This window comes from Vipera berus (assembly GCF_964194415.1).
Source record: "Vipera berus genome assembly, chromosome: 2".
Lineage (NCBI taxonomy): Eukaryota > Metazoa > Chordata > Lepidosauria > Squamata > Viperidae > Vipera > Vipera berus.
In genome coordinates this window covers 143919313-143932692 of record NC_138203.1, presented here as the reverse complement: position 1 = coordinate 143932692, position 13380 = coordinate 143919313, and the positions used below count along the sequence as shown (strand labels likewise).

The 13380-nt window shown below is 48.8% G+C and overlaps 1 protein-coding gene across 1 annotated transcript in view; it reads right to left on the bottom strand.

The window, feature by feature from the left end:
- NCKAP5L (NCK associated protein 5 like) overlaps nucleotides 1-13380 on the bottom strand; it is a 50357-nt gene that overhangs the window by 3454 nt on the left and 33523 nt on the right. The window contains exons 2-11 of the mRNA XM_081320394.1: nucleotides 12574-12643; nucleotides 11965-12069; nucleotides 10831-10899; nucleotides 10699-10737; nucleotides 8081-8194; nucleotides 7508-7621; nucleotides 3110-5211; nucleotides 2160-2322; nucleotides 1985-2063; nucleotides 347-664 (exon numbers count right to left, since the gene is read on the bottom strand). Coding sequence (XP_081176520.1) covers nucleotides 347-664; nucleotides 1985-2063; nucleotides 2160-2322; nucleotides 3110-5211; nucleotides 7508-7621; nucleotides 8081-8194; nucleotides 10699-10737; nucleotides 10831-10899; nucleotides 11965-12063 — 3097 coding nt within the window. The 5' untranslated portion in view covers nucleotides 12064-12069; nucleotides 12574-12643. The remainder of the gene's footprint in view (nucleotides 1-346; nucleotides 665-1984; nucleotides 2064-2159; nucleotides 2323-3109; nucleotides 5212-7507; nucleotides 7622-8080; nucleotides 8195-10698; nucleotides 10738-10830; nucleotides 10900-11964; nucleotides 12070-12573; nucleotides 12644-13380) is intronic.

The following is a 13380-nucleotide window of genomic DNA, read 5'->3' as shown; positions in this document are numbered from 1 at the left end:
TTTCATTGCATATGACCGTTTGGCTTTCTAAGTTCCATGCATGGAAAATGGTCTCACAGAAGAAAAACTATGGATTCTTCTAAGTCAGAATTGTGATCTGTGCCCCTCTGACCAACTTATAACCCTGATCTTAAAACTACCCCAGGTTAAGAGCTTAAGCCAAAAGATCCCTTTAAATACTGAAGAACAGTACAATGAGATCAGTTGACCTCCACTGTTAAAGGCACATTAGCAAAACATCTGCTTGTGGAATATGTGTGCACGTATATACGGTTTCAGAAAAGACCTCCAACATAGAGGACAACACACAGCTTCTTGGGTTAGATCTCTTTCAAATGGAACAAACCTTGCAGGTAGCCTCTGCGATCATGGCGGTTGAGGGCTGGTTCTGCACTGGTTAAGATGCCATGGAAAGCTGGCATGCTTTGGTGCTTGCTAGGCCCCATCAAGTCCTCTGTGCTTGGCACCTCCCTTTCCAGCGTTCGGGCTTTGCGGGGCACTCTGGTGACAGATGGGGGACCTCGAGGTGGGAGAGGTCCTGCTGGTGGAGGATCCAATCGAGGTCTCAGTTTCGGGACACTCTTGCAGGGCATCCCACTGCAGTAGTCAGGTGGGGGGAATGTGCCAATACCACTGTCCAGAGTCCGTGTCAAGGAGCTACATACTGTGGACATAACCAAAAACTATGAGGAGAGATGAAGCCAAAGTCCACACCTCCTCCAGAAATCCATCTCATGACCTGCTTAACAGTATACATTTGGGGCCATTATAGGGGCGTGGATACCATGTAACTCTCCAAATATTGTTGAACCCCGGGTTTCACGGCCAATGGCCTGGAGAGAAAAAAACCTCCTAGAATTCTCTGTGTCTTCAAACCAAGCTCCCTCAGAGCAGCAGTCTCCAACCTTTCCAGCTCTGCGGACTGGCAGTGGTGGCGGCAGAGGTGGGGAAGGGGATGGACTTGCGACCCAGCGGTTGGGGACCACTGCTTTAGAGGAAAAGCAAAACAAGAAGACAGGGAGATGTAATTCAACAGTCAGGCGCCTTTTAAGACAGGGGGCATTCGCCATGTGATTTTCCACAATAAAAAAAAATACAAGCATCATTTTAAAATTTAAGCAGTTATACAAAAAATTCCCAAATAATGAATGAGCCACCATCTGCTCCCTGAGATAGGGGAAAATTTTGATTTTTTTTTTAAAAATATATTTCAGCAGCCCACAATGTAGGTGAGTTGTGGGTGCTATAATTGTGGACAAATGTTGCTGATCTAAAACATGTTATTCTGCCCTCGCTGCCTTTTCCAAAGTTCAACAGGGCACTTCCTTCTGTCCTCTTTCCACTACTAGGAAGAAAATCCAGGAAACGGGACTTCCAAGCACATTTACATAAAATACCTGATTTTCTTCCACACCTATGCTCTCTGAAGAATGGGTTGTCAGCAACCATTACCTAATTATTGTTCTTTTTATATTCAATGTCTAACGTTCTGTCAACATCTAGTTGTTCTAAACTTCTGACTCCCAGAATTCTCCGATATCATTGGCACTGATCACACTGATGGAAAATTATGGGAATTGTTAATTCAGCTCAAAGGATATGAAGTGGCAGAGGCTGCATTACATAGTAAAAAAATTCCACCCCACATTTTTATAATCCGATAATTGGAACAAAGCCACCAGACTCCACTACAGAGACGATATGCATTTCCTCGCTAGGAAGCAATTCTCTGTGGTAGCAATTTCCTGTGTAAACCTGGAGTACAATTCAAGGAAGCTTGTGTGGAATCATGGGAATATCATTGACAGGACTTCATTCTCCTTGTGGAAGAAATCTGATTGTTTGTTTTTTACCGCATTTCAACAGTACTGGCTCCCAAATGACTAGGAGACCATTCTATGCTTGCTGCTAAGTTAAAATAACAGCTCCTTGCTCAACACCGCCCCCCCCCCAGCCTAACCCTTCAGCTTTCCTTGGAGCTCACCGGCAAAGTGCTGGGAGGTTACCAGTTCAGCCAAGCTGTCATCAGACGGCAGCTCTTCCCGCAAGGCAGCTTCGTGAAGCTACAGGGGAGACAAAGGAGACAAGAGTGAGTCCTTCGGCAGCTGAGGCACGGATGAGGGGCTTCAGACCGCTCCCTCCCACCACAGAGCACTCACCTTGTCTGGAGCCTCCGGACAGGCATGGAGGTGCCCAACAATGCCATTGCGCGGCGGCCGGATAAGGCGGGGATCTTTGGCATCACGCAGGCCTCTTTGCAGGCCCTGTAGCTCGTTCTTCTGCTCTAGATGAGTCTCACATGGTGCCTCTTTCCCATCCACCCTGCAGTGCAGTGGAGGTCAGTACCCCAAAGCTTCTCTTTCCTTCAGTCCTTACCCGTTTTGCAAGATCTGCAGGTTAGAGCTACAAATCTCGTAGGAAGAGACTTGGGGCCCTCCCTCAATACCATCGCAGGGGTAGGCGAATGGATGTCCTTCATACTGTCTTCAACTACAACTTCCACAAGCCCCACCCACTGCCCTTGCTTGCTTGGACTGGTGAGAAATAAAGTGGCAAAACATCTAGAGGACTTGCCCACTTTCAGTACAAGGGTTGCAAAGCTTAAGATGGAACTCCTTAAGTCCAGTTCTCATCCCTCAGAGCCAAAAATCAGAATCATTGTCAGGCTCCTTGGTTTTAACTCTGGGCACATCATATCTGGTCACAGATATTCAGAATCTGGGACCCTGTTAGCAATCTTGAGGGTGATAAAACTATTTAAAAACAAAAGGGCAGGGGGGACATTTTAGCTCCTTAGGAATGTGAAAAAAGCTTGGAAACAAAGGGGCAGCATTTGGTGAAGTTTTAAAGATTAAAAAAAGGGGGGAAGGGGGAAGCCCCTCTAAAAAGAGTCAATCTGTACAGCTGTTCATTCGCTCTTACCACATCCCTGGCTCTAGCCTTGATCCCAGCCACAAATCCTCAGTTTTATGCAAATCTAGATCCCAGAGTTTGCGAAACAAAGTGCTGATCCTAGCTTAAGTAGGGCACCTCTTAGGAAGAGATCAGCCTTCACCAACGTGCTTTTAAGCCCTTCCAGGCAGATACCCTCTGATCTGCTCTGACCTACCTATTGAGCAGCTGCTGCATGAAGTTCTCTGCAGTCACCTCCTGGTACATAAGGGTGAGCTGGCTGTGTCCGGCGTCACAGGGGTGGGAGCGAGGCTTGTCCAAGGCCAGCCCATGGATGTAGGCCTTCTCTTCCTCCAGGGCTTTGCGCAGGTCCTCTGCCTTCTCCATAAGCTTGGAAATGTTCAAGCTTTCGGACTCCATCTTGCGTGAGACGCCTTTGCTCTCCTTGGCTTTGGCAGCCTCCGGCCTCCGGCTGAGGGCAGGCAGCTTGCTCTTACGCAGGCCAAACCAACTGGCAAGACCACTCGAATTTTTCTGCTTGGTCTCTCCCGCAGCCGGCCCACCTTTGTGCCTTCGCAAGACGTTCTCTTCAATGCCTTTCATCACCTTTTCTTCGATACTGGCAGGCGGCCCAGCTTTGCCCTTGGCCTGGTCCAGGCCAGAGGGGTTTTTGCGCCCAAAACCGCTGGAGACCTTGGCCGAGGGCAGGCACGGCTTGGGTTCTGGAGCAGGGGGCTTGGTTGGGGACTTGGAAGGTAACTTAGTCGGGCTCCCGTGGGGACTCTTGGCGTTCTTCCCAGGCGGCAGGGGTTTGGAGGGATTTCGGTTCGCTGGCGTCCCTAGGGAGCGATTCCTAGAGCCCTGGTGCTCAGGGTCGTTGCCACGGGAACCCACCGAATGGGAAGAGTAGCAACGAGGGGTCGATTCATTCCCATGGCAAGGCTCAGGGTGCTTGAGGCTGCTGCTCCCAGAGCCCAGCCTGGGGTGAGCATCGGGAAGGCTTTCCCCACGCTCCCCTGGCCGGGCGGGGGCTCTCCCCTTCTCAAAGCCCAGTCCCTCTTTCCCCTCCGCCCCCTTTAACCTCCCCAGCACTGTCAGTCGCTCTTTGAAGGGCATGCTGGCTGCCACCTCGAGCGTCCGCTTGGCAGAGCCGCTGGCGCCTCTCTTGGAATTGTCGGGGTTCCTGCGGGAAAGAGGCGGCGAGCGCCTGCTCTCCGGGCCCGACTTTTCCCGGCTGCCAGCAGGGCAGGGCTCCAGCGAGACGTCACCAGGCGGCACCGCCCGAAGGGGAGCCAAGCGGCAGGAAGGCAGGAGCGCCTCGGGTCCGTCCAGTTTTGTATCGCGGGAGGAGGGGGACCGAGAGCTCACGGCGGTGCTGAGGGTCAGCTCTAGGATGTTCTCGTACTCGTGGGGTTTGTGGTACCCAAAAGGGTCTGGCAACGTGGGAGCGATTGGGGGGCACTCTGGAACAAGAGGTCGGCCGGCCTTGGGGGAGGGATGTCCTCCTCCAAGGCCAGAGTCCATGGGAAAAGGGCTGTCGGGGGAGCCCTTGCAGCTAGGCGTCGGGGAGTGGTACACCTCGTAGGTGTTGCTGCGGCAGGGGATTTTGGAGCTGCGGGTCAGCTGCGGGCTGAGGCGCAGGGCGGCAGGGCTCGGGGGCGGTGGCATCTTCAGCAGTTTGAGCACCTTGGAGGGGGAGGGGATGGGCAGCCCTGGCCGAGATTTCTCTTTCTCTTCGCCGGAGGGAAGGAGGCTGAGGTAGGCTGGCTCCCTGCAGGGAGAGGGAGGCCCCAAAGCCTCTAGGCAACTCACGGCCTGGATGTGCTTGTAGCTCCTGGCCTGTCCTTCGGGGCTGCCCGCCAAGCACGGTCCGCTGGGCTCCCCGTTGAGCAGGACGCTGTCGCCAGCCTCCCGAAGGACGTGCCGCAGGTAGGTCTCCACCTCGCCTAATTCTAGCTTGTGTTCGGCCAGCGCACTCAGCAACCCTTGCCCCGGCTGCCCTTTCTCTGCAGGATCGGGCTCCCCGGCCTCGTCCGAGGAGGAGGAGGAGCTGCCCTCCCTTTTCAGGGGAGGCTGCCCAGGCGCCCCTTCGCCCTGAGCCAGCAGCAGACACGGCCAGGCTTCGGCCGTCACTCCTTCCGGAGAGCTCAGCTGCCCAGCGTCTCTCCAAGGGGAAGGAAAGGCAAGCAGAGGGTCCATCTCTTCCAGGGAACGAAGCACTTCCAGGATCTGAGCCTTCTTGCGCAGGAAAGGGGAGAGGGCCTCCAGAGACTGGGCGCTGGATCCGGGCATTTCCAGACCACGCTCCTCAGAGGTGACCTGGAAGGCAACCAGGACGCACAAAAACGTCACAAGGCCAGCTTTCCACGCCCATTTCTGCCCTTTCGACCGCAACGTCCCATTTGTTATTTCTGTCCCCAGATTTATTTACAACAGGATCGAATGATTTATTCCGGGCTAATGTAGACTCCTACAACGGACAAAAGTTCCCCAGAAGTAGCGGAGAAAGAATTTTTCCATCCCCTTCTGCTCAGTATTATTTCTAAACGGCAGCATAACGGATTGAGGCTAAAACGGGCAGGAAAAGCAGGAATTCCATCTCCTTCTCTCCAGGTACGTTTTGCATTCCATCCAGGCTGTGGTGATGAAAGTTTGCTAAAGGATGCACTGAATGGATGCTACCAAAGAGAAAATATGCTGAGGGCTGAACTAGGAAGATTCTGACTTTAGCCAGGCCTATGAATTTAAGGCACTTACCTCCTATCACAGTCCTGCATCTGCCATCTATAGCATACCTACGTGTAGTTATTTATTTAGTCAGTTTTAATTGCCACCCACCTCAACAAGTGTCTCATTTTTTAAAAAAAAAAAATCAAAAATAAAATGTATTTCATTTATTTGATTTTGATTTTTGATATTTATCAAAATTTATAGCCTCTCATCTCAGCAAACCATTTCTTCGGCGTCTCTCAATTCAGAAAGATACGCTGCAATTAAAATCATAGAAACTATTTAAAACAACAAAAACCAGGAGAAGCCATTTCCTGTTTGGTGGGTAGATTATTTCAACCTACAATAGAAAAATTAAAGTGCACAGCCCTGAGGAAAGTATCAAACTGAAATCCGCTAACACAGCCAAGAGATGGGCCCTTTCGTACACTGGGGGCCCCAGCGAGAACCAGGCCTTTCGTGCCTTATGGAAAAGGCCAACAATGTCAGAGCCTTCCTAATCTCTGAATACAGGGAGAAAAAGAACCAAAGCATGCCTGTCCTGTCCAAATAGATCAGATGGGTAGAAATAACTGGGAGAGACAGTCTCTCAGGTAACTCGGTCCCAGGCCACAAAAGGCTTTAAAGGTGACAACCAGCACCTTGACTTGCACCCAGAAGCACACTGCAGTCAATACAGCTCACAAAGCTCTGCAAAGGGGTCTTCAAACTTGGCCCTTGTATGACTTGTGGACTTCAACCCCCAGAATTCCTCAGCCAGGCACGCTTGAAGACCCCTGCTCTACAAGCACCATTGACTGCTTGCACTGCCCCGTTCTGTACCAGTTGAAGCTTCTGAAAGTTCCTTAAAGACAGGCTCACGTAGAATGCATTGCAGTAGTCCCAGTGCTTTTTTTGTAAAAGAAAAAGGTGCCGGAACTCACACATGTCATACAACCCGCCTTGCCTACCCTACAAGGTTCCATCCAAAAAAGGTGCCGGAACTCCGTTCTGAGCGTTCTATGAGAAAAAAAGCCCTGAGTAGTCCAAACAGGAGGCCACAAGGGCAAGAACAACAGCAAGCAGGGCCTTCCAGTCCAGGAATAGGCACAACTGGCATGCAACCCAGAAGTGTACAAAGACCCTCCTAGGCACAGCTGCTGCTTCCGTTCAAGCAAGAACCACGAGTCCAGGAAGATGCCTCTCTGCAGCCTCTCTATCTGAATCAGGGAAGTTAGTGGAACTTTTCTTCTACTGGGGCAAGGGTAGGCAACCTCGGCTCTTTTATGACTCGTGGACTTCAACTCCCAGAATTCCTGAGTCAGCTATGCTGAAGTCCATGAGTCATAAAAGAGCTGAGGTTGCCTACCCCTGTACTGGGGTGACCACCTTTTCTTTCTATTTGTGCTTGTTATTTTATAACTTTGTTTTCAATTCATTAGGCTGCCCAAAGTTATCAAGTTGGGTGACCTTAGAAACATGTATCAATCCATCCATCAATCAAACAAATCTGACTCACCCAACTTTTGAAACCAGTTTTGAAGGAACAATCTCACCTCCGCTTCCCTACATACAATGCAACAGTTCTCCTTTGGTAACTCTGATCTTCCTCTTTCGCCCCCCCCCCCCAAACCTTGGGAAAGAAAAGAAAATCGCCACTGGCCCCAAATGGTTTGAGAGTCAAGAGTCATCAACAGTCTATGCTGTGCAGCACTGCATCAATTAATGGCTCTGGGGCCCCATTCCAAAAAACGTACGACTCTCCCTTTCTTAAACTATTAACAAAGCATTGTGCATAGGAAAGCTGTATGAGTAGCCCAACAATGCAGCAGTAAGCATCAGCAAGCCTGCACCTGCAGGTGGCAATCCAAAAATGAACGGGCAATCGAAGAATTACGGAACATACCTCTCTCTGCAAGAGGCACCGTCCGAGGGGAAATGAAAGCGGGAGCTTCTCCACTGTGCCTGGTTGGGAGATTGGGATCGGGCTGGAGAGCAAGGAAGCTGGATGGGTTGGCGTCTGAAGAAGACAATTAACAGAACGAATGGCTCGAGTAGACCTCTTGCAGAGAGCAAACACCCTGAACGACAGCACCTTCACACACATGCACGCAATGTACTTCTAGCAATTCCACACTGCTGGGAAAAACATGTGAACCCAGCAGCCCCACTGATAAAGCACTCCTGCTTTTAACCAAGGTTTATTAGCGCTCAGATACCCCCGAAGTGACTATAATTGTTCGGTAACCTATGACTAACCAGATTTTGGCTTCACGTACTAAATAAAGGTACCGGAGAAGAATACGATCCAGCCGCAAAGGCAAAATTTCCCCAAGCACTTGGACTACATAAACAATCTTCTTTCCAGCACTATCATTCCAAGGTGCTCTCTGTATGCAGTCACCTGTAGCCCACCCACCCCGCAAACAAATCGTGTCTACACATAAGAAAGAAGGAAGGTAGAAGGCAAAGGAAATACCTGGGAGAGAGACCCAGAAGTCAGCTTTCGATGGAAAAGGTCGCTGAGAGCCTGGTTTTGCCGTTCCAAGTCAAAGACCCGTTTTTTCAGCTTTATGCATTCTTCACGGAGATCCTGAGAAAAGAGGAGGTAAACCTGTAAGCTAGTCAAGAGAATACCTGCATAAACTCTTGTTTGGTTTTCTCTCCTCCCCACATGAATCCTCTAGGTGAGTGGATTCGGGAGTAATCAGCATTTGCCATCAAGGGACACAAATCCCCTCCCAAAGAACCCTGAATCCTGTGACTTGCACAAATAGCGCAGGTTAAGGACATGCATAAATGTTTGATCATATTTAACAGACACCGACACTCATGACAAAACCTGTAGAGGAGGAAGTGGAGGGAGAAAGACATAGTACTGAAGCCATCTCTGCTGATGCCTGGGAATACAGATCAGGACACAGGTTTGGCATGCAAAAAATGCAAGTGAAATATCCCCCCCCCCCAAGATTAATAAGCAGCTTTGCACAATGAGCTAATCAGAGGCAAACGCAATGACCGATACCAAGCAATTAAGATCTATTATCTGCCTGTCCTTCATCTATATCAGGGATACACAACCACTATCAGCTCAAGATTTACACATGGTTTTGTTTGAAACAATGAGAACTGCACTCCAAAAGTGGGCTAAGCCACGTCCTTGGTTCAGAGGGAATTTCGAGATTTTTGAAAAGCATTCTAAGTATCTGCAAGACTTGAAGGTAGCTCTTCTGCCTCTAGCCCCACGCCCGCCCCATCACACAAAATACAAAATGAGGGTCATATCAGCCCAACCATTTTGGGGGAGCCACAAAGGAAACTAGTGGGCTGAATACTATCCCAGATTGCATTTTTTTCATCTCTGACTCTAGAGAACACTTGCTGTACTTGTAGTCAAACTTCTTCTGATATTCCCATTCCAAAAACTGAGCCCAAAACCTAAACGGGACTTCATTATTAAAAAAAAAAAGAATTAGAGTACATTTATCCTCCAACCAAACTTACTTACTCACTTTCATCCTCTCTCTTTAATTACAATTTTAAAACCAGTTGCAGAGGTCTGCGGGGGATGCGTGTAAGGTTTCTGGGGAAGACCACAGGCCAAGGAGCTCAGATTTGTACCTCAACAATAGAGGAAAGGATGCATGAAATACTCTGCTTTTGACCCTATGTGAATTACAAAGTCCTTATTCGGCTTTTAGCCCTATCACCAGCTTAAGAAGGGGCCTAATCTGGAACAGAGGCAGCACTGATCTATCTGAGAAAGTTGTGAGGAATAACGGGAACATTTCAACTACTCTAAAAGGCGGTATGAATATCACCATCACAGGAAAGAGTTTGGTGGAAGAATTCACACTTCTAGCAACAGGCACTTTCTAATTGTTTCTAATAGGTCTCCTGCCTTTCTTTCAGTACAGTAAAGGTAAAGGTTCCCCCGCACATGCGTGCTAGTCGTTTCCTACTCTAGGGGCCGGTGCTCATCTCCGTTTCAAAGCCGAAGAGCCAGTGCTTGTCTGAGGACGTCTCCGTGGTCATGTGGCCGGCATGACTAGACACCAAAGGCACACAGAACGCTGTTACCTTCCCACCGTAGTGGTCCCTATTTTTCTACTTGCATTTTTATGTGCTTTCGAACTGCTAGGTTAGCAGAAGCTGGGACGAGTAACAGGCGCTCACTGTTACGTGGCACTCGGGATTCGACCCGCCAAACTGCCGACCTTCTGATCGACAAGCTCAGCATCCTAACCCACTGAGCCAGAGGTTAATTGTGGTACCAACACCTCTCCCTTGAGCACAAGCAGGCCTGACCCTTCTTACTCAGCAGTTACAATGTGCATAGTCCAAGAAGAAAGATCACAGACAATTCCATTATCCAGAAGTCACCCCTGATTTGTACAAAAAAACCCAACCCCGTAATATATACAAGAGCTCTGTTTGTTCCTTCTTCTCCTCCTAAAGAAATCCAGCACAGGATACAGTAAGTGCAGGCACCGAAGGGCCTAGACTAGGGGTAGGCAACCTCGGCTCTTTTATGACTCATGGACTTCAACTCCCAGAGTCAGCTATGCTGACTCAGGAATTCTGGGAGTTGAAGTCCATAAAAGAGCCGAGGTTGCCTACCCTTGGCCTAGACCAGGGGTCGGCAACCTTGGCTCTTTTATGACTCGCGGACTTCAACTCCCAGAATTCCCGAGCCAGCTATGCTGGCTCGGGAATTCTGGGAGTTGAAGTCCGCGAGTCATAAAAGAGCCAAGGTTGCCGACCCCTGGCCTAGACCATTCCTTTGCTTGCTAACGTAAATGTTTCAGGAAAGTTGCACAGCTTTAAAGAAAAAGAGTAGTTGCTAATATCATCTATAACTTCAGAAAAGCCACCGCAATCCAGAAAGGCATTCTTGGGAAATAAAAAGGAGAAACGGTGGGTGGGTAGGTGGGAAAAACAGGCCTAGGAAAAACAGAGTGGGACAAAGCCTCTGGAGTAATTTCACCAGTCTGCTTTCTACAGAATTTTGTGCCTGGTCATGTTCTACTTTAACAGCAGTCAAAATTTTAAAGAGGCCTTCAACCCCCCAAAGACCAAGCCTGGAGGGGGACTCACTTTTTGGTTTAACAGCGCTTGCACCACGTGGTTGGCTACCTGCAGAAGAAGAAGAAACAGGTCTAAGCACAAGGGGAGAAGCCAGGCCTCCATCCGAAGGTGCTGTCTGAGAAAGAGAAGGAAAAGCAGTACCTCATCCAGGCAGCGTTCATAGGTTTCCCGCTGGTTCTCGTTGGCTTGCACCAAAGCCAAATTCTCTGCCTGAGGACATAGAGAAGAGTCAGGCTTGCTGGTGAAAAAAACGAGGACCTCAAGTTTCTTCTCCAGGAGGCATATGGGAAAAGAAATGAAGCATGGACAACTTTCCTTCTTCGCTCTGCTCCACCCCACTTCTCGTCCTTAAAAATTCCTATTCTGCAGCATTGCAAAGCTATGTTTTCTACCTGTGCCGAGGGGGAAAGAGTGAGGGGCTACGGTAACTAGGTTCAATGGCTGGCACCTCCCTTCAAAAGCCAGAGCTGCAGACCAACTAGATTCTTGTCCCGTCCCTTGTAGACGTGTGTCACGTACTCCCCTCAAAAACCCAGAATACAATGTTTGTGCAAGGTGCATATAACTCACATTAGGAAGAGGCAGAAAAGGAATCCACATGACTTGACTCACCTAATGGATTCACTTGGGCTTATATGTGTCTGGTGTGAGTATTTTACCTTCCCTGTACACCATGTTGGAAAAAGGGTAGCAATTCTGGAGAATCGGGAGTAAACGACTCTTGCTTGTAACAGTAAGGGAGCAAAACAACTAATTTAGATCGTTCAACTGTACGAGCCTCTGCTCCCCCAGGGGGCTCATATAACATTCACATCATTTCTGTACAGGTAGTCCTCGAGTTATGGTAATGAAACTCCATGGTTGCTCAGTGAATCCATACTTCGCTAACAGTTTTGCTGAAAAATCGAGATAAATGCTGGGTTTCAGCAAAACCATCAGAAATCGTGGCTCCATGATAGTGAGTTGATGCAAATGACTACAAATGTGCCCCAGTGCACTCAAGCACTCAGTACCTCTAATCCAGGTCGTAAGTACCACCCAGGTAGGTCTGTCAAAACTTCAGTCAGTAAGCAACTGATTTTAAGTTGAAGACCATCTATATGTGCCAATGCTGGGAGGCAGCTCACATTCAAGTGAAATAGATACTACGCAGTCACCAAGAAACATATTGCTTGCAATGGGATCTCAATTCACTTCTTCTGTCAGCCTTTCATTCAGCTGGTGCTCTGGTCTCTAGAACCCCTTAAATCAGCAAGACAAGATGAGGCCTTGTACCTCTAGCTCCCGGAGTCTCTGCAGAAGGTCCTGGGGTGTCCTTGGCTCATGGCCATCCCCTTCCGGCTTCATCTTGCTCTGCAGCTCTATTTCAGACATTGTTTCCTTTGGGCAGAGAGAGTCACATAAGAGTGCCAAGTTTCATGCTCCTGCCACAATAGAAGACCCACCCCCAATTTCGCAGGGGAGGGGCGGTGTTACAGCAAGGCCATTTACCAGCTGCCTCCGATGATACAGCTGGGATTTCTCAAACAGAAAGGATGGACAGGAATGATGGCAGAGTTATGATCTGTGCTTACAGCATGCTTTAGGGTCACAGTTCAGCCCCCGATAATCCCAAAGGGTGCAGAAGACCATCTGAAGGGTTGAGGGGGAGAAATTGAAGCCTCCAGAGGTCTTGTTTCCACTTTCCCTCCTTTAATTTTTTTCATAAAGTACTACAAAACTGTGCTAATAAAATTCAGTCAAGTTGATCTTGCTACAATTGGATGGACTGCAAGCGATGTCCAGAGAGTGGCTTGGCCACCCCCCACCCACCCCAATATCAGGAGGATGGATGTATGACCCCAGCTAATGCCTTGGCCCAGCAATTTTCCAGCCTTTTCTTACCTTTTTTCAAGGGCCCAGTGATGGACACTATGACAAGCCCAACCTCCAGGCTTCCCTTCATCACTTTTGCCTGAAAGAGAAGCAAAGAGAGTTCAGGGCTGAGCACCCTTCATCAAAGGAATGTTGCCTTAAAGAGATATATCAGCATTCAGGCAATGTAAGTGAACAGCAGAAAGCTGCAACGAGAGTTATTTTTAAACACAAAGATCCAACCCCCACAGTCCTTTTCCTCCAAGGATTTCCCCATGGTACGTCTCATTCCATGCTTGTGACATTCCATGCTTGTGACGGTTGCTAGAGCTCAGTTTACAAAAGAATGGGAAAACATCTGATGCAGCTGGGGCCAATCTGCTGGTTCACCTTGAAGGACTTTGGCTTTACAGATTTACGTCCAGTATTCCTCTGCTCCCAAGCCAACATCTATCAGGAAAGCAACAACCAAACCACAACATTCACTACTGCAGCATCCCAGGTGATACTGAGTTGTTTGTTTTTTTAAAGGATGGGGTTATTTTTAAAGAGGACATGTTAACAGAGTAGTCCAGAAGATAATCAGAAGTACTGAAATTAGACCTTCTACAACAGGGGTCTTCAAACCTGGCCCTTTTACGACTTGTGGACTTCAACTCCCAGAATTCCTTAGCCAGGCACGCTGTCTGAGGAATTCTGGGAGTTGAAGTCCACAAGTCGTAAAAGAGCCAAGTTTGAAGAGCCCTGTTCTACAACCAGAGACAGATTTTAATACATTGAAGATAAGAAGCAAGGCTCTCATCATCCATTATGTTCAGTTTGCAAACTTCCCCAGGT